Source organism: Miscanthus floridulus, chromosome 8 (assembly GCF_019320115.1).
Source record: "Miscanthus floridulus cultivar M001 chromosome 8, ASM1932011v1, whole genome shotgun sequence".
Classification (NCBI taxonomy): Eukaryota; Viridiplantae; Streptophyta; class Magnoliopsida; order Poales; family Poaceae; genus Miscanthus; species Miscanthus floridulus.
Window position 1 is genome coordinate 20,402,009 of NC_089587.1, and position 24,630 is coordinate 20,426,638.

A 24,630-nucleotide genomic window follows, 5' to 3' on the forward strand; every position below is an offset into this window, starting at 1 on the left:
CATAGCATCTGGCCACCAGACGCTCCAGTCGACTGGCCACAGCAAACGCTAATAAGCTTGCAGAAGCTAGGAACCAGCTAGTATGGAGCAAGCGTCGCACTACCTCTGCCTCTTCCTGGCTCTGCTCCTACCCCTCCTGCTCCTCTGGCTGCTCAGGAAGCGCGACGGCAACGCCGGCGGCGTCCGGCTGCCGCCGGGCCCATGGAAGCTGCCGGTGATCGGCAGTCTACACCACATCGGGGGCAAACCGCACGTGTACCGCGCGTTCGCCGACCTTGCGCGGCGCCTCGACGCACCTCTCATGCACCTCAGGCTCGGCGAGGTCCCCGTCGTGGTGGCCACGTCCAGGGACGCCGCGCGCGAGGTCCTGCGGACGAACGACGTCGCGTTCGCCACGCGGCCGTCGAGCCCCACCGCAAAGATCATGATGGAGGACGGGGTGGGCCTGGCGTTCGCGCCCTACGGCGACCTGTGGCGCCAGCTCCGGAAGATGAGCATCATGGAGCTCCTCAGCGCCCGCCGCGTCCAGTCGTTCCGCCACGTTCGGGAGGACGAGGTGGCGCGCATCGTCGCCGCGGTCACCGCCACCCCGCCGGGCGAGCCCGTCAACGTCAGCCACCGGATCGCCGTGATGGTCGCCGATTCGGCGGTGCGTGCCATGATCGGGGACAGGTTCAGCAGGCGGGACGAGTTCTTGGTGTCGCTCGAGGAGGGGCTCAAGCTCCTCCCCGTGTTCAACCTAGGCGATCTATTCCCATCGTCGCCGTTTGTGAGCTTCCTCAGCGGCACGGCACGGCGGGCGCACGCAAACCACCGGAAGAACTCTGAGCTCATGGGGTGCGCCACCAAGCAGCACGAGGAAAGTACAGCCGCAGCGGTGGCGAACGGCGGTGCGCAGGAGGAAGAGGACCTGGTGGACGTGCTCTTGAGGATACAAAAGGAAGGTGGCCTCGACATGCCTCTCACAATGGGAATGATCAAAGCCGTTATCCTTGTAAGTGCATACATAGAACAAGTATTTGTTAGGATCGATGTGTGTACCTCTGTGTGTAACCATAGATCCGGTTAGCGTCCTTGACGTTTCTCTTTGCGGCACAGCAACATAGACGTCGGTGCCGCGGTGTAGTAGGAGTCATCCAGCGCGGTGGAGAGAAGTCCAGTGGTGCCGGCGGAGAACCTGCAGGCGCGACGGTGGTGGTGGCGGGGCACATCCCGTCGCTGGCAGCACGGTCTTTAGATCGGTTTAGGGTTACTGTAGGTGGGTGTGGCTGCTCACGGCGAACCTCGTCAAACGAGCCCCGATCCCCACCTTCTCTATTTGTATGTGCTGTGCGACAGGGGCCCACCAACCAGTTAGGGTTGGACTCCCCCGATCAGGGAGCAGAGGCAAGGGCCCAATAGACCGTTGGGCCTATTGGTGGAGATCAACTAACATTCTCCCCCTTGATCTCATTCCATCTTTCAATTTCATATCATTTACTTTTGTTCATTCCATTACAAATTAGCTCATAGAGCATGTCTCATCGTCATGGTCCATTGCCGATAGACTTAACAGCTACAACTCACTACTCTGTTCTGAAATAGATACTTATCTTTGGGTCTTCTTTTGTCCAGAAATTTTAGGCTTTCCCTTAAACCCATGCTAGCTACATGTTCTCTGAACACCATGTTCTCTGAACATGTTGGGTGGTAAGCCTTTTGTAAGCGGATCCGCGAGCATCATTTCTGTACTTATATGCTCAAGACTTATGACTTGATCCTGGACTTTATCTTTCACAACATAATACTCTATGTCAACGTGTTTGGCAGCACCACTTGACTTATGTTGTGAGCATACTGTACTGCCAGATTATAATTGCAGTATGACTTTAAGTGGTCTATAGATGTTGTCGGTGTTTTGGAACCGGGGGTCCCTCAACCAACGAGTGAATTTGTGCTGCGTGCCCCTAATCCCGGATGGTGATGCAAAGAGACACAAGGTTTATACTGGTTCGGGCAATCGAGGCCCTACGTCCAGTCTGAGAGATCGATCTTGTATTCCTTGCACCTGAGTGCTCGTAGCAGGGGGTTACAAGCTGGGTGAGAGAGGGGGCTCGTCCCAGGTCTCGGCGAGGGTGGTGCTGGCTGTTTGAGACGTTGTTCTCAAGCAGCGTAGAGGTGTCTAGTTCTATCGGTGTGTTCGTCCTTCTCTCTCCCAGAAATGGCCCTGACTACCTCCTTTTATAGTTACAAGGAGCAAGCCAGAGGTACATGAGAAGACTACTATTTGCTAACGTGTTCTGCTCCCCGGAGCAGCGTGGCGGCGTGGGAGTTCCCGTCGGTGTCTAGTCGGTATGGCCTCCGGGCTGGCGACCTGCTGCGCTACTGTACATTTGTTGACTTGGTGGAGTGCCAAGGCCTGGGGTCTCCTGTGGTCGGTTGTGCCGAGGCCGAGGCCCGCTTGTGCCGAGGCCTTTGTAGACGGTAATGCGGGGTCTTGGCGGCCATCGTTGTAGTCAGCGCGGAACGTGCGTCTACAGGACATGGTACCCTGTATTGTCAGCAGGGGGTGGTAAAAAGGTGATTTGACCGTTGTCCCGTCGCTCCTGTCGCGGTGCGCGGTGGCTTACGTAGTGGGCGCGGTTGGACGCATTGATTGGATGTGACAGCTTGCCAGAGCGGCTTTTGAGGCGGAGGCGACGAGGTTGCGGGACGAGCCCAGCCTCGGACGAGGCGGAGCGTGGCCAGCTCGCCTGAGGCCCTATCGGTAGTCTCGGGCGAGGCGGAACTCGGTCAGTTTGCTGGTCCCGAGGTCACAGGAACCCAGTTCTGATTTCCCATGTTGTGTTCGTCCTTGGTGCAGGAGTTTAGGCAGCACAGTAGCCGGTAACCTCTGCACAGTCCCATCGTGGATGGCAGGGCGCTGACGTGCTGGTCTGTTACGTTGCCGTACTGTGCCGTCGTGGGGCTCCAGTATGGCTTGATGCAGGGCATGGGAGGCGACGTGCCGGTCACCGTGTAATGACGTCGTAGGGGTCAGCGGCTCTGCAGATGCCGAGGCCGAGCCATCGTGGGGGGCTCGGTGGTCATGAACCCTCAGACTGCCGAGCCCGTGAAGCAAACTGTCGAGGCCTTGGGGGGAGTTATTAGCCCTGGGTACTGATTCCGAGGCCACAGTAGTCCAGACGTGGCTCCCCATACCGCGTTGTCCTCGGTGTAGGAGTGGGCAGCATAGTGAGGCATGGGCGTCAACCCATGTGCACGGTGGTTAGCACAGTGGCGGGTAACCCCTGCCCAGTCCTGCCTCACGTCCCATCGGCCATTCTGCTGTACTGTATCGGGCACGCGGCTGTTGTCAGGGGCAGCAGTTGGCTGAGTTGATGCGACACGACGTTTTGCCAGAGGAACGGGAGAAGGAAGAGGTAGCGGAGTGCTGCCGAGCCCGCCATGCGCGAGACGGAGGGTCGGTGGCACGGCCGAGGCCGTGGTGAGGGGGCCTCGGGCGAATCGGAGAATCGGCCGAGGCTCGCGGTGATGAGCCTCGGGCGAATCGGAGAATCGGCCGAGGCCAGCAGCGTTTTGGCTGGCTTCGATCTTTACGAAGTCTAAGCAATCGTTTTTTGGATCTTGCTTAGGGTACCCCTTCTCATGGTATCCGACAGTAGCCCCCGAGCCTTGGGGGGAGTGGAGGCACTCCCCCTGAGGTTCTGGCGAGAATTGACTCCTGATAGTTCCTGTCGGGATGGTGTTTTTGTTTTCGAGGCTTCGGTGGGTGCGCGCGAGCGCACCCGCCGGGTGTAGCCCCCGAGGCCCTGGAGGAGTGATTTCACTTCTTCAGGGGCTTTTTTCTCTTTTGTGTGAGGCGTTTTCATCGTGTTTGCCGGGCCCGTGGGTGCGAGTTCGGATCGCAGGGCCTCGACGATGTTGCGGGAAGAGCCCCTCAGCCTCCGCCTGGAGCGAGAGGGCCGTCAGGGGTTCACCCGGCTTTTTGCACGACCCTCGCGCTTCCTTTTCGCTCGGAAGGAGGGTTTGTATTACCGAGCCCCCTCGTGTGCGAGCCCAAGTCGCTGGGTCTCGGCAAAGTTTGCAGGAGGAGCCCCCGAGTCCCTCGCACGGAGCGAGAGAGTGGTCAGAGGTCCCCCTGGCCTTCAGTTCGCCCCTCGCGCGTGAGGGTCTGTCGGCCGAGGCCCCCTCGGGTGCGAGCCTAGGTCGCGGGGTCTCGGCGTCTTTTGCAGAAGGAGCTCCCTAGCCTCCGCATGCAGCGAGAGGACCGTCAGGAGTCCTTCCGGCTTTTTGAACGACCCTCGCGCTTCCTTTTCGCTCGGAAGGAGGGTTTGTATTGCCGAGGCCCCTTGTGTGCGAGCCCAAGTCGCTGGGTCTCGGCAAAGTTTGCAAGAAGAGTCCCTTAGCCTCTGCGCGGAGCAAGAGGGCCGTCAGGGATTCTCCTGACTTTTTGTTCGACCCTCGCGCTTCCTTTTCGCTCGGAAGGAGGGGTGGAAGATGCCACGCTACCCTCGGTGGGCGCGAGCGACGGCATCTCCGGTGAGCTGTTATCGGGTAAGTCCGAGTGGAGGCCCGTACCCCGTTCGCTGGGGGTCGGCTAGCGGTCCGGAGACGCGCTCCAAGAGTACCGGAGGGTTTCTCTAGTGGGTGCCGAGGCCGTTCGCTGGGCCTCGGTGGCTCGGTGCCTCCCTACGGTGGGATCCCATTCGGAGACTTCCCTGCCGGTCTCGGACACGACACAGGGCGTCCCAAGCGTTTCGCTTGCTTGGGCCTCGGCCTCGTATAGGCTTGCCCGTAATCGTCCCTGACTCTTTTGCCCTGGGGCGGCTGTCGAAACCCCTGGGGGCCCAGCCCTCGAACCCCTGGACCGTAACGGGCTCGGTTCACTTGTCTTTACCTCGGGTGCAGGAAGAGCCCCCGTGCCTCCGCACGGGGCGAGAGGGCGGTCAGGGGTCTTCCCGGCTTTTTTGTCCGTCTCCCTCACGTCCTTTTCGCTCGGACGGGGGCTGTTTGCCGAGCCCACTCGTGTGCGAGCCTGAGCCGCTGGGTCTCGGCAAAGTTGCAGGAGGAGCCCCCGAGTCTTTCGCACGGAGCGAGAGAGCGGTCAGAGGTCCCCCTGGCTTTTGGTTCGCCCCTCGCGCGTGAGGGTCTGTCGGCCGAGGCCCCCTCGGGTGCGAGCCTAGGTCGCGGGGTCTCGGCGTCTTTTGCGGAAGGAGCTCCCTAGCCTCTGCGCGGAGCAAGAGGGCCGTCGGGAGTTCTCCTGGCTTTTTGAACGACCCTCGCGCTTCCTTTTCGCTCGGAAGGAGGGTTTGTATTGCCGAGGCCCCTCGTGTGCGAGCCCAAGTCGCTGGGCCTCGGCAATGTTTTGCAGGAAGAGTCCCTTAGCCTTTGCGCGGAGCAAGAGGGCCGTCGGGGATTCTCCTGACTTTTTGTTCGACCCTCGCGCTTCCTTTTCGCTCGGAAGGAGGGGTGGAAGATGCCACGCTACCCTCGGTGGGCGCGAGCGACGGCATCTCCGGTGAGCTGTTATCGGGTAAGTCCGAGTGGAGGCCCGTACCCCGTTCGCTGGGGGTTGGCTAGCGGTCCGGAGACGCGCTCCAAGAGTACCGGAGGGTTTCTCTAGTGGGTGCCGAGGCCGTTCGCTGGGCCTCGGTGGCTCGGTGCCTCCCTACGGTGGGATCCCATTCGGAGACTTCCCTGCCGGTCTCGGACACGACACAGGGCGTCCCAAGCGTTTCGCTTGCTTGGGCCTCGGCCTCGTATAGGCTCGCCCGTAGTCGTCCCTGACTCTTTTGCCCTGGGGCGGCTGTCGAAACCCCTGGGGGCCCAGCCTTCGAACCCCTGGACCGTAGTAGGCTCGACGCCCAGTTCCTTTGCCTGAAAGGAATCGGGTGGGGGTTACCTCTCTCCCTGCGGTTAGCAACGGCAGGCGCGCCTTTTGAGGCAGCCTTTTCGGGGAGGTGAAACGGCGCGACGTGGCGTCAGTCGACGGGACGTAACTGCACGTGCAATAAATGAGGAGGGAGTGGGCGATAAGACCGGATCTGGATAACCGCGCCGGATTTTCTGGGGGAAACTTCCCCGATTTCGTCGTCCGGCGGTTTCGATTCGTCCCTGCATAAATACGCAAACAGCCTTGCCCTCTCCCTCCTTACCTTTTCCGCGCTCGCTTTTGCTGCCTCCGTGCCGTCGCCGAGAGCGTAGAGCGCCGGGGAAGAGAAGTGCGAGGGCGAGAGATCGAGAGAGAGAGAGAGAGAGAGATTACCGCCGCAGCAGCGTCGTCCGCCGCGCCATGGCTGGTGGTCCCGTCATCCTCCCGGCGAATCCCTGGGAGCGGTCCGACGTTACCGAGGAGAAGCTGGAGTCGCTCGTGGAGGCCGGTCTTCTTCGCCCAATCACCGACCCCGACGAGCCGGAGTGGATTGCTCCGGGGGACGAGTCGGAGCCGAGGCCGCGCGACGGTTACGTGGTGAGCTTCGTCGTCTTCCACGAGCGAGGCTTCGGGTCGCCGGCGGACAGCTTCATGCGGGCACTCCCGCACTACTATGGTGTGGAGCTGCACAATTTCAGCCCCAACTCCATCGCGCAGGCGGCCATCTTCGTCGCCGTCTGCGAGGGGTATCTGGGGATCGCTCCGCACTGGGAGTTGTGGCTCCATTTGTTCCGAGCGACGTTCACCTCCAAGGCGGGGGGAACGAGGGGGGCTCGGAAGGCGCAGAGGGCCGGCGGCTGCACCCTTCACGTGCGCCAAGACCGGCAGTCCCTCTACATCCCGGCCCAGCTGTCAACGTCCAACCGTCGTTGGTATGATGGCTGGTTCTACCTCCGCAACGACGGCGGAGGACTTCCCCCTTATACCGGGCGGGTTGTAGAGAGTCAACCGGAGAAATGGGGATACGGCGTCATCAAGGACAACCAGCCTAGGCTGGAACCGCTCTTGAGGGCCTTGGGGAAGCTGCGTGACTGCGGCCTTTCGGCGGCCGTGGTCGTGGCGGCCTTTCACCGCCGGAGGGTGTTGCCGCTGATGGCCCGGCGGCGGCGGTTGTTCGAGATGACCCCGGGCGATTCGATCGTCGGCGTCAAGATGTCCGCCTTCGCCCTTACCGACGACGAGACCCTGCGTCGGGTGAGGGAGGCGGTAGACGGGAAGCCGAGGCTCGATGACTTGATGCCGTTCCCGATGCGCCCGTCGCGGGGGTATGTCTCGCTGGTAAGTTGGATGTTGTCGAGGCTTTCGCGGCCTCGTTGTTTTTTCGCCTTTTTGGTCGGTTGTCTTACTTCGTCGTTCTCGCAGGGGATAAGAGACGTGCGAGGCTCCCCGCCACCTGTTCCCGAGGACGCCCGGCGGCGATCCGTGAACAGGGCGCGTGCCGAGGAGGAGAAGAAGAAGAAAGATGCCCGGGAGGCGAAGCGCACGAAGAAGATTCTTGCGCGCGAAAAGCTGGACGCCCTTCGCCGGCGCCAGAGGCTCGACGGTCTCCCTTTGGAGCCGTCTCCCTCGTCGTCGGTGTCGGATTCTTCGAGCGACGGCGGCGGGCGCGAGGTGGGGACGGCCTGCCTGGATCACCTCCCCGACATCAGGGAGATGGTTCCCGGGGCGCCGGCAAGGAGCCTGACGCCCCTAGGAGGAGGAGGAGGTGTCCCGGGGCCAGTGGCGGCCCGTCCCGGGGCCGAGGCCGACACACCCGAGGCGCGGGTGTCGGAGGAGCGTGCCGTCGGCCCGATGGGTTCGACGGTGGAGGTGGAGCGGGTGACGGTGGGGGCGACCCCATCATCTCCGCGAAGGGTCGGGGAGGCGCCGGGGTCCGACGGAGGCCAGCTGGCACTGGTGGACACCGAGGCCGCGCTGCTGCCACCACCGCTGCCGTTGCAGAGGAGGCTGGCGGTGTCGAAGCGGTTGCATCTCCGTTCGCGGTAAGCGTCTTCCCTGGTGGAGTCCGCTTCTTGTTTGCCCCTTGGTTGCATGCTGACCTTGGGAGTGTCTCTTCTTGCAGCCAGACGCTTCTGGTGGGAGACCCTCCCTTGGCGCCCTGTAAGGCGCTCAAGGTGAACGTTAGCTCCTCCGCCCATCAGGCAGCGGAGGCGCAGGCTGGCGTGCGACGCGGCGCGGCGTCGGGCGAGGCCGTTTCGGAGGAGGCGGCTGCCCAGGAGAAGGGGGCCGAGGCGGCAGCGGAGCGAGTGGAGGAGGAGGAGCCCATGCCTCGCGATGTTGTGGGTCTTGGAGCGGAGGCTGGGGCGTCTGCTGTTGCCGAGGCTACTGAGGGTGAGGCCGGAGCCCCCGAGACCTCCGACGTCAGGGCGGTGGACGCCGAGGCCATCGGGGTAGCGGTGGCGGAGGCCAGAGCCCCCGGGTCCGTCGAGACCGAGGCGATGGAGGTGGAGATGGGGCAAATTTTGGCGCCGCCCCTGGTTCAGACGATCTCGTCTGATGATTCCTCCCGAGGGAAGGAGGCGGCGGACGTCGAGGCGGCCAGTACCGCGGAGCAACCAGTCCCGGATCCCGCCGAGGGGAGTTCGGCTCTTGTCCGGCTACGGCCCGAGCCTCGCGGGTGGAACTTCCCGCGTGTTTTCTGGCGGAACCGGGCTGACCCCGAGGGGGAGCCCGTGTTCGCTCTCGAAGACACCGCAGAGGGGGGGCATTGGGACACCCTCGAGCAGTACCGCCAACTGGCAGTGCGGTCGCTGCAGACAGCGATGACTATTATGGGTCAGGACTTACCCGGTGTCACGCGGGTAAGTACTTTCCCCTCTCGTGCCGCGTTGTTTTCTCTCCGAGCCCGCTCGCAGTGTTTGACGTGTGTTTTTTGTTTTGCCTCCTTAGGAGCTCGAGACCCGATCCCTTGGGAAATCGGTGTTCCTGCGAAATGAGAGGGATATCTGGGACCAGCTCCGGTGCCAAAAGGGCCTGCTTGCCGATGCCCAGGGACTATTGTCGGCACGGAGTGCGGAAGTGGAGGACCTCCGTCTCCGTTGTGCTGACATTCAAGCCGAGTTGGCCGCGGCTAAGGAGCAGTCTGCCCCTCTGGTGGCCAAGATCAAGGAACTGGAGGAGGAGCGCGACTCCTTCAGACTTCGGGCCCAAGAGGCGACGGCCTCTGCTAAGGAAACAGCCGGGCAGCTGGGTGCGGAGCAGAGCGAGCATCAGGCGACGAAAGTCGCCTTGGCAGAGACTACCAAGGCGGCCGAGGCCTCTCGGGTCGAGGTCTCAGCCTGGAAGAGCAAGGCCGAGGGTAAGTTCCGCTGAACCATGTTCCTCGCTCCATTTGCTCTTCTTGTCCTGGTTCGCGCTTGACTCCTGTCCCTTGTTGCGACGTAGGTCTGGAGAAGGAGGCCTCCCAGGCGGCTGAGGCCTCCGTCGCCGCGCAAGCAGCGCTGGACGTCGAGGTCCGGGAGCACGAGGCGCTGCGCAGCGCAGTCCGGACCGCCTGTGAGGCTCTTGACGTCGAGGAGGTCCAATCAGCTAGCTCCCTTGGGAGCCGCCTGATCGCGTTGAGCGGCCACGTTCGCGAGAGACTCCGAGGGGCGTTGCACACGGGTGTCAAGCGCGCCCTGGCCGTCGTCTCTTCGCACTACGCCATCAACCTCGAGGCTGTCAGCGACGGCTATGTGTTGCCAGAAGATGACGAGGAGGCTGATGCAGAGGTCGTGAGGCTGTTGGAGGCGGCCGAGGCGCCTGGCACTGCGTTGGCCAAGCTGTTCGAAGAAGAGGTCGTCCCTCCGCGCCAGCCGCCGATCCTTGAGCTTTGACCTGGGCCAAAAGGGGCCATGTAACCGGATTGAGTTAGTTGCCGAATCGTGACGTTTTTCGTGGCCGTCGAGGCCCTTAAAGTATTTGCGTATGTGTGTTTCTTAACCGTTTTCCATTCTATTTCTAAGTCCGTGCCCTCTGTCTCGATCGCGAAGAGATCCCTCGGAACCTAAGCCGTCCTTCGGCGAAGGGTGGTGAGGGAGCTGCCGTAGCCCAGAGGCGTAGGTCGTTCTCACGACTCGGCCGGCCCTTTGGCCTTCAGACAGGCTTTTGGTCTTTGGGTTTCTTGCGGAGGTCCCGTCGGAGCGCGAGAGAGTTTGGCGTGGAAATTTTCGGAAAACGGTTGAGAAATGGTGTCCGGGACTTAGGGGGAAATGGTGTCCGGGACTTAGGGGGGTTCCCCCTTTTTAGCCCCCGAGGGAGGCTCGACTTTGCGGAGGCAGAGCCGAGTCTCCCTTATTGCGTTATAGTGACGTCGAGCCCCTATCGATAGACAACCTCTCTGCAAAGAACTTCCTCGGAACCTAAGCTGTCCTTTGGGCGAAACGGTGGTGAGGGAGCTGCCGTAGCCCAGAGGCATAGGCCGTTCTCACGACTCGGCCGGCCTTTTCGCCCTTGAGACGATCTTTCGGTCCTTAGGTTCTATACAGTCGACTTGTCTATAAGGGGGTTCCTCGAAAGATGATAACAACTAAAGAACGCTTCTTTATTGTATTTCGAGAAACAATGTAAACAACGTTTGGAAATTTAAGGGTAGAAACGACGTAGCTGTTCTATGTTCCAAGCGTTGGTGAAGATTTCGCCCTTCTCGTTGGCTAACTTGTAGGTCCCGGGCTTCAGCACTTGAGCGACGATATACGGCCCTTCCCAGGGTGGGGTCAGCTTGTGGCGGCCCTTGTTGCTCTGCCTCAGTCTCAGCACCAGGTCGCCCACCTTCAGGTCCCGGCTTTGGACGCGCCGGGCTTGGTAGCGTCGTAGGGCTTGCTGGTACCTGGCTGAGTGTAGCAGCGCGACGTCGCGGGCTTCCTCCAGTTGGTCGAGGGCGTCTTCGCGGGCAGTGCGGTTGCTTTGCTCGTTGTACGCCTGTAGCCTCGGGGAGCCGTATTCTAAGTCAGTGGGGAGGATGGCCTCGGCCCCATAGACCAGGAAGAACGGTGTGAATCCCGTGGCACGGCTCGGGGTATTTCTTAGGCTCCAGATGACTGACGGGAGTTCGGCAAGCCATTTCTTGCCAAACTTCTTCAACTGGTTGAATATTCTTGGCTTAAGGCCTTGCAGGATCATGCCGTTGGCACGCTCTACTTGGCCATTCGTCCTTGGGTGCCCTACGGCCGACCAAGCCACCCGGATGTGGTGGTCGTCGCAGAACGTTAGGAACTTTCGACCGGTGAATTGTGTCCCATTGTCAGTGATGATGGTGTTAGGAACCCCGAACCTGTGGACGATATCCGTAAAGAACAGCACTGCTTGCTCGGATTTGATCTGAGTGATTGGACGAGCCTCGATCCATTTGGAGAATTTATCGATAGCTACCAGTAGATGGGTATAGCCCCCGGGTGCCTTCTGCAGAGGCCCAACCATGTCCAGCCCCCATACAGCGAATGGCCATGTGACGGGGATGGTTTGGAGGGCTTGGGCCGGGAGGTGCGTCTGTCGAGCGTAGTACTGGCATCCCTCGCAGGAGCGTACTAGCCTCGTGGCGTCGGCCACCGCCGTTGGCCAATAGAAACCTTGGCGGAAGGCGTTACCCACGAGCGCCCGAGGCGCCGCGTGGTGCCCGCAAACTCCCGCGTGCAAGTCCCAAAGTAAGGATTGGCCAGCCTCGGTGGTGATGCATCGTTGGAGAATACCGGACGGGCTACGCCTATACAACTCGTCGTCGCAGAGGACGTAAGTCTTGGCGCGTCGCGCGAGCCGCCGGGCTTCGGTTCTGTCAGCAGGAAGCTCTCCCCGAACGAGGCGATCAAGGAAAGGGACTCGCCAGTCCGTTCCTCGATCGGCCTTGGGAGGCTCTGCGTCAATCGCCATGGCCTCGGGCTCGGCTGGCGGGGTCTCGGCGGCAGAGGCGGCCTCGGGCCCTGCGGTGGGCTCGGCCGATGGGTCCTCTTCCGTCGCCGAGGCGTAGTCGACGGATGGCTTGTGGAGGTCTCTGGCGAAGACGTTTGGAGGGGCCGGGGTCCGTGCCGATGCCATCTTTGCCAGTTCGTCCGCGGCCTCGTTGAACTTTCGTGCAACGTGGTTGAGTTCGAGACCGTCGAACTTGTTCTCCAGACGACGTACCATCGCGCAGTACGCCTTCATTTTGGGGTCGTGGCAGCTTGACTCTTTCATCACCTGATCGACGACGAGCTGCGAATCACCCCGTACGTCGAGACGTCGTATTCCCAGTTCGATGGCGATTTGCAGGCCGTTGACGAGGGCCTCGTATTCGGCGACATTGTTGGAGGCGGCGAAGTGAAGCCGGATCATGTAGCGTATGTGTACTCCAAGGGGCGAGACCAGGAGCAGGCCCGCGCCCGCCCCTGTCTTCATCAGAGACCCGTCAAAGTACATGGTCCAGCATTCTGATTGGATTTGAACGGGTGGCAGCTGTGTGTCGGTCCATTCGGCTACAAAGTCAGCCAGGACCTGTGATTTGATCGCTTTCCGAGGCGCGAAAGACAAGGTTTCCCCCATGAGTTCAACAGCCCACTTGGCTATTCTACCCGAGGCCTCCCGGTTTTGGATTATCTCTCCCAGAGGAAAAGACGACACCACGGTCACCGGGTGAGACTCAAAGTAGTGACGCAGCTTGCGTCGAGCCAAGACTATGGTGTAAACCAGCTTCTGGATGTGGGGGTAACGCGCCTTAGTCTCGGAGAGCACTTCGCTGATGAAGTAGACAGGTCGCTGGACGGGTAGAGCATGTCCCTTCTCCTGCCTCTCGACTACTACGGCCGCGCTGACCACTTGGGTTGTCGCAGCGACGTAGAGTAAGAGGTGTTCGCCCTTGGTGGGCGGAACCAGGACGGGGGGGTTGGTGAGCAGTGCTTTGAGCCTGGCGAGGGCTTCCTCGGCCTCGGCGGTCCAAGAAAAGCGCTCGGACTTTCTCAAGAGGCGGTACAGGGGAAGGCCTTTTTCGCCGAGGCGCGAGATGAAGCGGCTCAGGGCCGCAAGGCATCCCATGACCCTCTGCACGCCTTTGAGGTCTCGGATCGGGCCCATGTTGGTCACGGCCGAGACCTTCTCCGGGTTGGCCTCGATCCCACGTTCCGAGACTATGAATCCCAAGAGCATGCCTCGGGGGACCCCAAAGACACACTTTTCGGGGTTGAGCTTGATGCCCTTCTTTCTGAGACATGTGAAGGCAACCTCCAGGTTGCCGACGAGATCGTCGGCCTTCCTAGACTTGACTACGATGTCATCCACGTAGGCCTCAACGGTCCGTCCGATATGTTCGCCAAAGACTTGGATCATGCATCGTTGGTAAGTGGCCCCTGCGTTTCTGAGGCCGAACGGCATGGTTATGTAGCAGAATATGCCGAATGGGGTGATGAAAGAAGTCGCGAGCTGGTCGGACTCTTTCATCTTGATTTGGTGGTAACCGGAATACGCATCAAGGAAGGAGAGGGTTTCGCATCCTGCGGTGGAGTCGACGATTTGGTCAATTCGTGGTAGTGGGAATGGGACTTTCGGGCATGCTTTATTTAGACCAGTGTAGTCCACGCACATCCTCCACTTGCCACTTTTCTTCCTGACTAGTACAGGGTTAGCCAACCACTCTGGATGGGATACTTCCTTGATGAACCCGGCTGCCACGAGCTTCTGCACCTCTTCGCCGATGGCCCTGCGCTTCTCCTCGTCAAACCGGCGCAGGCGCTGCTTTGCCGGCCTGGAGCCTGGCCGGATATCTAAGGCGTGCTCGGCGACCTCCCTTGGTATGCCTGGCATGTCCGAGGGACTCCATGCGAACATATCGACGTTCGCACGGAGAAAGTCGACGAGCACGGCCTCCTATTTGCTGTCGAGGGTGGCGCTGATCTTCAGTCCCCGACCGTCGGGATCGGTGGGATCGACTGGGACGACCTTGACGGCCTCCGCGGGTTCGAAGGTCCCGGCGCGCCGCTTGGCGTCGGGAACCTTGCTACCAAGCTGGTCGAGATCGGCGATGAGGGTCTCGGCCTCTACGATGGCTTCGGCGTACTCGATGCACTCGACGTCGCAGTCGTATGCATGTTCGTACGTGGACTCGACGGTGATGACGCCGTTTGGGCCTGGCATCTTGAGCTTGAGGTAGGTGTAGTTGGGGATTGCCATGAACTTGGCGTAGCACGGGCGCCCCAAGATGGCGTGGTAAGCCCCCTTGAATTCAACTACCTCGAAGGTGAGGACCTCCTTACGGTAGTTGGATGGAATGCCAAAGCAGACGGGTAAGTCGATGCGCCCGAGGGGTCGTGTGCGCTTCCCTGGCACGATGCCGTGGAAGGGCGAGGAACCGCCTTGAAGCTGTGACTGGTCGAGCTCCAGGAGCTCCAGAGTGTTGGCGTAGAGGATATTGAGGCCGCTGCCTCCGTCCATGAGCACTTTGGTGAGCCGGGTGTTGCCAATGATCGGGTCGACGACGAGCGGGTACTGCCCGGGGTTCGGAACATAATCGGGGTGGTCATCCCGATCGAAGGTGATTGCCTCCCGAGACCAGTCGAGGTACCGGGGGGTGGCCACCTTGACCGAGAAAACCTCCCGGCGTTCCCTCTTTCGCTGGCGTGCCGTGAGGCATGCCGAGGGCCCGCCAAAGATCATGAAAGCGTTGCGTACCTCGGGGAACCCGTCGTCTTTTTCCTCGTTCCGACCGCCGGGGCCCTTCTGCTTGGCGTCGTCGTCGGGGAGCCCGAGCCTGGCGTAGTAACGCCGGAGCATGGTGCACTCCTCGAGGGCATGCTTTACCGGACCTTGATGGTAAGGGCAGGGCTTCTTCAGCATGTCGTCAAATAGCCCGGGGCCGCGGGGGCTTCGGGGATTCCTGCGATCTGTTGCGGCGACGTGAACGGCCTCGAGGACCTCCTGCTTCCCCAGGCGACCCTTCTTCTTTCTCTTAGGGGCGCGGGTGGGCGAGGCCTCGGGGGCCTCGTCCTTCTGCTTCCCCTTGGCGTCGTTGCTTGGGAAGATGGCCCCCACCGCCTCTTCGCCCGAGGCGAAGTTGGTGGCGATGTCGAGGAGCGCGGCGGCAGAGCGCGGGACGTTGCGTCCCAACTCTCGGACCAAGTCCCGGCAAGTGGTGCCGGAGAGGAAAGCCTGGACGATCTCCGAGTCACCGACGCTGGGTAGCTCGGTGCACTGTTTGGAGAAGCGCCGGATGAAGTCTCGGAGAGACTCGTCCGGCTTCTGGCGGCAGCTCTTAAGATCCTAGGAGTTCCCAGGGCGCACGTAAGTGCCCTGGAAGTTCCCGACGAAGATCCTAACCAAGTCACGCCAGTCGTGGATTTGCGAGGGGGGGGAGATGCTCAAGCCAGGCTCGCGCCGAGTCCGTCAAGAGCAAAGGGAGATTGCGGATGATGAGCAGATCATCGTCCGCGCCACCTAGTTGGCAGGCCAGGCGGTAATCGGCGAGCCAGAGTTCCGGGTTGGTCTCGCCGTTGTACTTTGCGAGGTTGGCCGGCTGTCGGAACCGGGCGGGGAAAGGAGCAACGCGGATGGCCCTGCTGAAGACCCGAGGTCCTGGCGGCTCAGGAGAAGGACTTGCGGTCCTCTCCACTGTCGTAGCGACCGCCTCGGTGTGGGTGGTAGCCTCGGGCGGCTCCGTCGTCGTGGCGCCGTCGCCTGCCAACTACTTCGTGGTTGCCCTGTGCCTCGCGTTGGTGTCCAGGTCGGCCGCGCACCGAGGGGGCCCTGTTGACCGTCGGCGCGCGAGCGGGTTCGGGACGGACCGAGGCATCCTGGCCTTGGCGAGGTCGTGCCGTGGGTTGCTCCGAAGTGCCTCCGCGCCGGCGGGACGCGGAACTTTCGGCCTGCTGCACTGCTGCGGTCTCGAGGAGGTCGCGGAGCTCTCCGCGGACCCGTCGCCCTTCGGTGGTGGAGGGCTCGGGCATCGCTCGGACCATCATCGCAGCAGCTGCGACATTCTGGCTAGCGCGGTTAAAGATTGGGGGTGGCTCTCCGCCCTCGTCGTCGTTGATGCGGTGATGGACGTCGCGGGCCCGCCCTCGGGCTCCTCCGCCCTCACCGCGCCCTCGCTGCTCCTGCTCGAGAGTGTCTCGGAGCTGTTGCAGAAGGAGTCGGTCCTGTTCGACCTTGGCCTGAAGCTCGCGGAGCTGCTCCAGGTCTGGGCGACGATGCCCCCCGCGAACAGGATTCTCGTTCCGTGCTGCCGGGGCTACGAGGCGCGGAGGTGTGGCATCACCCGCCCCCGCCCGGGGTGGTGAATGGTTGCCTGTCCTTTCTTCCTGTTCGCCCGCCGTTGGCATCCCGAGCCCGACGTGGAAGCACTCACGGGACGGATCGTAAGTTCCTTCGTCGTCGGAGTCGGAGTAGCCGAGGCAGTAGTCGCTTGCGGCCAAGAATTGGCGCAAAGCCCCAGGGTCGTGGAGTTCGGAGAAATCCACCCCGGGCCACGCCTCGCCCTCGTCCGAGGGGTCGGAGTGGGTGCTCAGGTCGAGAGCGAAGCGCTGGCGGCGTTCCGAGGGGTGCTCGTGAGCGGCAGCGTAAGCGTAGGCGTAAGAGGTGGCGGCATTCCTCAACCCCAAGGGGTATGGGAACGGGGCCGTCCCCAGATTCTGCCCCGCCGGAGTCGGCTCTTCAGAGAGTGGCGGAGCGGGGTTAGATGACTGGGCATCGCCGTAAACTCCCGGCGATTTCCCTTCGTCCAGGCTCAGGTCAGACAGGTCCCCAGCCAGGGACTCCGTACCAACAGCTGGTCGTAGGGTATCGGCGGGGAGTGGCGCGCCGCCCCGGGCTCGCGTAGCGTCGGGGAGGCCTTGCTCGCGCCGTGCCTGGCGAGCGTGGCGAGAGCGGCCGCCCGGGCGCCGCCTGCGCCTGGGCTGCCGGGGCGCGACTTCGTCGTCGGACGGTGGGGTTCGAGGAGTGAGGAGCACCATGTCGTACTCATGCCCCAGAGATATGAACTCTAGGCTCCCGAACCAAACTATGGTGCCAAGACGCAACGGTCGTATGTGGTCTGCCATCCGGAACTTGCTAGGATGACGAAGCTGACACGCAGAGTCCCCTACCTGGCGCGCCAACTGTCGGTGTTTTGGAACCGGGGGTCCCTCAACCAACGAGTGAATTTGTGCTGCGTGCCCCTAATCCCGGATGGTGATGCAAAGAGACACAAGGTTTATACTGGTTCGGGCAATCGAGGCCCTACGTCCAGTCTGAGAGATCGATCTTGTATTCCTTGCACCTGAGTGCTCGTAGCAGGGGGTTACAAGCTGGGTGAGAGAGGGGGCTCGTCCCAGGTCTCGGCGAGGGTGGTGCTGGCTGTTTGAGACGTTGTTCTCAAGCAGCGTAGAGGTGTCTAGTTCTATCGGTGTGTTCGTCCTTCTCTCTCCCAGAAATGGCCCTGACTACCTCCTTTTATAGTTACAAGGAGCAAGCCAGAGGTACATGAGAAGACTACTATTTGCTAACGTGTTCTGCTCCCCGGAGCAGCGTGGCGGCGTGGGAGTTCCCGTCGGTGTCTAGTCGGTATGGCCTCCGGGCTGGCGACCTGCTGCGCTACTGTACATTTGTTGACTTGGTGGAGTGCCAAGGCCTGGGGTCTCCTGTGGTCGGTTGTGCCGAGGCCGAGGCCCGCTTGTGCCGAGGCCTTTGTAGACGGTAATGCGGGGTCTTGGCGGCCATCGTTGTAGTCAGCGCGGAACGTGCGTCTACAGGACATGGTACCCTGTATTGTCAGCAGGGGGTGGTAAAAAGGTGATTTGACCGTTGTCCCGTCGCTCCTGTCGCGGTGCGCGGTGGCTTACGTAGTGGGCGCGGTTGGACGCATTGATTGGATGTGACAGCTTGCCAGAGCGGCTTTTGAGGCGGAGGCGACGAGGTTGCGGGACGAGCCCAGCCTCGGACGAGGCGGAGCGTGGCCAGCTCGCCTGAGGCCCTATCGGTAGTCTCGGGCGAGGCGGAACTCGGTCAGTTTGCTGGTCCCGAGGTCACAGGAACCCAGTTCTGATTTCCCATGTTGTGTTCGTCCTTGGTGCAGGAGTTTAGGCAGCACAGTAGCCGGTAACCTCTGCACAGTCCCATCGTGGATGGCAGGGCGCTGACGTGCTGGTCTGTTACGTTGCCGTACTGTGCCGTCGTGGGGCTCCAGTATGGCTTGATGCAGGGCATGGGAGGCGACGTGCCGGTCACCGTGTAATGACGTCGTAGGGGTCAGCGGCTCTGCAGATGCCGAGGCCGAGCCATCGTGGGGGGCTCGGTGGTCATGAACCCTCAGACTGCCGAGCCCGTGAAGCAAACTGTCGAGGCCTTGGGGGGAGTTATTAGCCCTGGGTACTGATTCCGAGGCCACAGTAGTCCAGACGTGGCTCCCCATACCGCGTTGTCCTCGGTGTAGGAGTGGGCAGCATAGTGAGGCATGGGCGTCAACCCATGTGCACGGTGGTTAGCACAGTGGCGGGTAACCCCTGCCCAGTCCTGCCTCACGTCCCATCGGCCATTCTGCTGTACTGTATCGGGCACGCGGCTGTTGTCAGGGGCAGCAGTTGGCTGAGTTGATGCGACACGACGTTTTGCCAGAGGAACGGGAGAAGGAAGAGGTAGCGGAGTGCTGCCGAGCCCGCCATGCGCGAGACGGAGGGTCGGTGGCACGGCCGAGGCCGTGGTGAGGGGGCCTCGGGCGAATCGGAGAATCGGCCGAGGCTCGCGGTGATGAGCCTCGGGCGAATCGGAGAATCGGCCGAGGCCAGCAGCGTTTTGGCTGGCTTCGATCTTTACGAAGTCTAAGCAATCGTTTTTTGGATCTTGCTTAGGGTACCCCTTCTCACGGTATCCGACAGATGTCGTCAACCACCTTCAAACCGGGTATAAACTTCTTTAGTAAGTTCACCTGTCCGTTGCCTCATAACACGCTACAAACTGTCATACATTGTGGACGATGTAGTGACAGTTTACTTTGAGCTTTTCTATGAAATAGCTCCCCTTTGCGAGATGATAGAAAATCCACGTCTGGATATGCATTCACTCTCGCATAATCAGAATCTGAATATCCTACCATGTGGAGTGAATCAGATCTTCCATATGTCATCATGAGGCCTTTCGTTCATTGCAAATAATGTAAGACTTTCTTTACTAATTTCAGTGTTCTATTCCAGAATTGCTCTGGAATCTGCCAAGTAAAACCCGGTAACAAATGCCAAGTCAGGGCGCGTACATACTTGAGCATGTTGCAAGCTTCCGACAGCTGAAGCATATGGAACCACTTTCACTTTATCAATTGAGCTCATATTGGTTCCTAGGGCATTGAAAATCCCCATATCTGTCGCCCTTGACTATAGGAGCAGGTGAGGGACTACATTTGTGCATACTGAATTTCTTTAAGATCTTTTCTATGTATGCCTTTTGTGACAGTCATTATACCCTTTTTCTTATATCTCGGTGAATCTCGATCCCTAGAACGAACGAGGCTTCGTCAAGATCTTTCATATCAAGTTTTGAGGACAAAACTTCTTTGTCTCCTGTAGTAGACTGACATCACTACTAGCAAGTAAGATATCATCCACATACAGGACAAGGAAAATAAACTTCCCATTCTTAAACTTTGAATAGACACAACAAAATTCTTTATTGACTGATCAAACTTCAAGTACCACTGTCTTGAAGCTTGCTTTAATCCATACATGGATTTCTTTAGGCGACATCCCATTCGTTCTTTTCCTTCTATGACAAAACCTTTCGGTTGTGCCATGTAAACATTTTCCTCCAAGTCTCCGTTGAGAAATGCCGTCTTTACATCCATCTGATGTAATTCTAAATCGTAATGTGCCACTAATGCCATTATGATTCTGAAGGAAACTTTACATGAGACTGGAGAAAAGATCTCATTGTAATCAATTCTTTCTCTTTGCATAAAGCCTTTTGCCACAAGTCTCGCTTTATATCTCTCTATATTCCCTTGAGAGTCAAGTTTTGCTCTGTAGACCCATTTACAGCCTACTGTTTTGGCTCCTTTAGGAATTATTTCCAAATCCTAAACTTTATTAGCATTCATCGATTTCATTTCATCTTCCATGGCCTCAAGCCACTTTGATGAATGATCACTTCTCATGGCTTCTTCAAATGAGGTGGGATCATCCTCCATTTCAAATTTCTTAGTGTTATACACTTCATAATCAGTAGAAATAGCTGATTTTCTAACTCTTTGAGACCTTCTAGGGGCCTCCACATTTGGCACATCTACTGTTTGAGGCTGTTGTTGCTCCCCCTTATATATGGCAATAGGTTCTATAGAATCCTAAAGAACAGGTTCCTCATCGTCATTCATTGTTGTCATAGGTGGGATAACAACAGGTGCTGGCACCACATTATCTAGCACTGTCGGTGCAGCTACAGCAGGTAGTGAGAAAAATGGCTCATGAATAATTGGAGTGGACGCATACACCCGCTTCACTTCAAGGACAATTTCTCGAGCTACCATGCTTCCCCTCATCTTTTCATCCTCTAGGAAAACAGCGTGTCTCGTTTTCACAAACTTTGTATGTCTCTCTGGACAGTAGAAACGAAAAACTTTTGACTTTTCTATGTAGCCAAACAAATGACAACTTACTGTTTTGGGATATAACTTCCCAATGTTTGGGTTAAATACTTTAGCCTCAGCAGGGCTCCCCCACACATACGCAAGTGGTTTAGTGAGAGCACTCTTTCTGTCCACAACTCATACGGTGTTTTGGGCACCGACTTACTTGGTACTCTTTTGAGAATATGAATGGGGTTTTTAACGCCTCCATCCACAGGCTCAACTGTAAGGTGGAGTAACTTATCATACTACCCACCATATCTATCATGGTACAATTGATTCTTTTAGCCACTCTATTCTGCTGAGGTTCACCCGGTATAGAATACTGGGCTACTATGCCATTCTTTTAGGGTATGCCGACCGTAGTACTCTCCCACGGTCAGACCTGACTATCTTAATCTTTAATATCTTAAATTTATCCAATACTTCTGTTCTTTCTTTGATTGGATAAATATAGCCATAATGGGAGTAATCATCTGTGAATGTTATGAACGAATCATTACCATCCACACTCTTTACAGGAAACTGACCACAGATGTCTGTGTGAATATTCTGTAGAATTCCTGCGCTTCGTTTGTCATCTTTTTTAATTCTTTTTTACATACTTTCCTTTTATGCATTCTCTGCATTGTTCTAAAATTGAGAGCTCTAATGGAGGAAAATATCATTCTTAACTTGTCTTTCCATTCTCCCCCTCGAAATATGGCCTGAACGATAGTGCCATAATTTCGACAACGCATCGTGAGCTCTCTTATGCCACCATTTCCAGAGTAACACTCTATCACCAGCTGCTTTATCAGCTGAGTAGCATATGTCTTTAAAGTGTCAGTGAACTAACTCTTTATTCTATCGAGGTACTCGATGACCGTGTCACATTCTAGGATTGAGCCTACAATTGCAGGTTCAATCATGTTCTTTATCACAGCCAAACATTTCTTGTTGGCAGTGATCCACTTTCTATTCTCAAAAGCCATAGGATATCTTTTGGGATTCAAAATCTCTTTCTTTAGTTGCCCAAGTGGCATCATTCTCTTTTTGTCTTCCTCACCGGTGCCACAATCTCAGTGGAACACGGTGAGGTGACTACTCAGTCCACCTTAGATAAGATGAAAACCAGGTCAAAACTTTTCTTAACATAAAAATAACACCATTTGCATGCCTTGATTCCAACGTTGGTCAAAATCAAAACATACAATTATTCTTATACACTAATTCTACATCACCGTTGGACAGAAATAGAATTAATGCATAAATCTTTAACTTTCACAACTGTTCTTACACACTAATTCTACATCACCGTTGGGCAGAAGTAGAATTAATGCATAAATCAATAAAATTAACATATGTTCTTATACACTAATTCTACATCACCGTTGGACAGAAGTAGAATTAATGCATAAATCATTAACATTACGATATTGTTATTAACAACGTTGGTCAGAAAACAACAACATCATAATCATATCTAAACTATTTTTCTCCAATTAAATACCATATTGATTCAAAATAACTGGAGAATCAACATTTTCTTTAGCAGCGGAAAAAATCTCTTTTTCTCCAATTAAATACCACGTTGGTACAAATTAACCGGAGAATAAACAATTTCTCTAGCTGTGGAAAAACTTCTTCTTTTCTTGAATTTTACCCACAGGAAAAAATTGTATTTTCTATTTCCTTTAATCCATTAATCAATTTCCAGGAAATAAACATTTACTGGAAAAACTTTTCTTTTCTCCAGTAAAATATCATGTTGGTTCAAAATCACTGGAGAATATACTTTTTCTTTAGCAGCGGAAACGTATGCTCAATTTCTTGAATTTTACCCACAGGAAAAAATTACTTTTTCTATTTTCCTTTTGAGTCATTTATTCATTTTCCAGAAAATAAAATCTTTACTGGAAAATGAAAAAACAAAACTGATTCAAATTCTCACTTTTCTTTGATCTTGGGCTCAATCTGCCTCTGTCGGCCCAAAACCGGCAAAAGCCAGCTCGGCCCAGCTCACCGCGCGCGCGCAGGCCGCACCCAGGCCGCAACCTGGGCCTGGGCCGGCAAAGTGGCGCCGCCGCGCGCTCCCGCCTGGGCTGCGAGTCGGCCCGTGCATCTGGCGCCGTTGGATCTGATCGGACGGCCGTCCGCGCGTTTCGCTCGGTATAAAAACCCGCCGACGCCGCGTTCCTCAGAAACCCTAGGTCATTCTTTCCATCTGTTTCTCTCTCTTCTTCGCCGCTCTCTCCTCTCTCTACCTCACACAGCAGCGAGGCGAGCGCAACCGAGCGAGCAGCGAGCGAGCGGGCATCCATGGCGCCGCCGCCAGCCCCTTCGCCGGCGTGCGCGCTCCCCATCGAGTGAGCGCGCCGCCGTTGAGCGGCCTGGCCGCGGCCCCCTTTTGGCCTCGCTCTTCTTCTCCCGCGCCGGCGAAGGGCCGACTCGACTCTTCTTCTCCCTCGCCAGCGAAGGGACATCCCGACGCACGGTGACGTAGATCCATTCTTTTCCTTTTTCCCCTTTCTTCTCCGATTTGGGTCTTGTTCCTCTTTTCCGTACTGGTTAGTGTTTGGATCTTCCCCTTCGGATTTAGGGTTCGACATCCGACCTTCCCCTTTTCCCCTTCTGTGATTTGGATTGTTCTTCTTCCTTTTCTTTTCGAGTTCATCCGAATGGGAAACTAGGGTTAGGGTTAGGGTTCCGACCCTTCTTTTTCTCTTCTTCCCCAATCGGATCTAGATCTTGTTTGCTTTGCTTTGTTTGACCGATTGGGGTTAGGGTTCGTGTGCCGACCCCTTTTCTTTGTTCTTTTCTTTTCGTTTGAATTTCCTTTCTTTTCTTTTCCCTTGTTTACCCGAAAATGGGATCTAGGGTTAGGGTTCGGCCAAATCCGAACCCACTCTTCTTCTTTCCTTAGATCCGAACTGGATCTGTTCGTTTCTTTACTTTTGCCGTGCGCCGTCGAACGGTGCGGCTTCTTTCCCCCACGCACGGTGGCGGTGATGACCGGTGGACAGTGATGTCCGCCACTCCGGTCACTCTTTTCTTTGCTTTTACCCGGTTAGGGTTACACACTGGTAACCTGCTCTGATACCAATGTTAGGATAGATGTGTGTACCTCTGTGTGTAACCATAGATCCGGTTAGCCTCCTTGACGTTTCTCTTTGCGGCACAGCAACGTAGACGCCGGTGCCGCGGTGTAGTAGGAGTCGTCCAGCGCGGTGGAGAGAAGTCTAGTGGCGCCGGCGGAGAACCTGCAGGCGCGACGGTGGTGGTGGCGGGGCACATCCCGTCGTTGGCAGCACGGTCTTTAGATCGGTTTAGGGTTACTGTAGGTGGGTGTGGCGGCTCACGGCGAACCTCGTCAAACGAGCCCCGATCCCCACCTTCTCTATTTGTATGTGCTGTGCGACAGGGGCCCACCAACCAGTTAGGGTTGGGCTCCCCCGATCAGGGAGCAGAGGCAAGGGCCCAATAGACCGTTGGGCCTATTGGTGGAGATCAACTAACAATATTTAGTTACCATATTTGTTTGTATATGTTTGCATTGTGTTTATCATGCATGTTTCTTGAAATTCTGCATAGATACGACTTGTTCATCGCTGGAAGTGAGACATCAGCAACTACACTGGAATGGACCATGTCGGAGCTTATGAGGTGCCCGGATGTGATGAAGAAAGCGCAAGCCGAGCTACGTGACAACCTCAATGGTAAACCGAAAGTGACCCAAGATGACTTGGTACAGATGAAATACTTGAAGCTCATCATCAAGGAAACATTGAGGCTGCATCCGGCGGCACCATTGCTTCTCCCAAGGGAGGCTAGGGAGTCATGCAAGATCCTTGGGTACGATGTGCCAAAGGGCACCACTGTGTTGGTGAACGCGTGGGCGATTGGTAGGGATCCCAAGTATTGGAATGATGCTGAAGAGTTTAAGCCAGAGAGATTTGAGTGTAGCACAATCGACTTCAAGGGCATGGACTTTGAGTACATACCATTTGGTGCTGGTAGAAGAATATGCCCGGGAATGGTGTTTGCAGAGTCAAATATAGAACTCGCACTAGCAGCCCTGCTCTATCACTTTGACTGGAAGCTCGAAGAGGGGCTGAAGCCAAGTGAGCTGGACATGACTGAGGACATAGGCCTCACTGTTGGAAAGAAGAACGACTTGCTTCTGCATCCCATGGTTCGCGTGCCCCACCAATAA

At 57.4% G+C, this 24,630-nt stretch overlaps 1 protein-coding gene across 1 annotated transcript; it reads left to right on the forward strand.

Moving 5' to 3' along the window:
• The first annotated feature begins 82 nt into the window (after window positions 1-82).
• Window positions 83-24,630, forward strand: LOC136471301 (premnaspirodiene oxygenase-like). Its single transcript, XM_066469031.1, has 2 exons — window positions 83-993; window positions 24,012-24,630. The coding sequence occupies exons 1-2, from the start codon at window positions 83-85 to the stop codon at window positions 24,628-24,630; spliced, it is 1,530 nt and encodes a 509-aa protein (XP_066325128.1).

Excerpts from the sequence above, each read along its gene's own strand:
- LOC136471301 (XM_066469031.1), top strand. The coding sequence starts at position 83 with ATGGAGCAAGCGTCGCACTACCTCTGCCTCTTCCTGGCTCTGCTCCTA. Across the intron at positions 994-24,011 it reads ATGATCAAAGCCGTTATCCT|CGACTTGTTCATCGCTGGAA; the intron begins TGTAAGTGCATA and ends TCTGCATAGATA.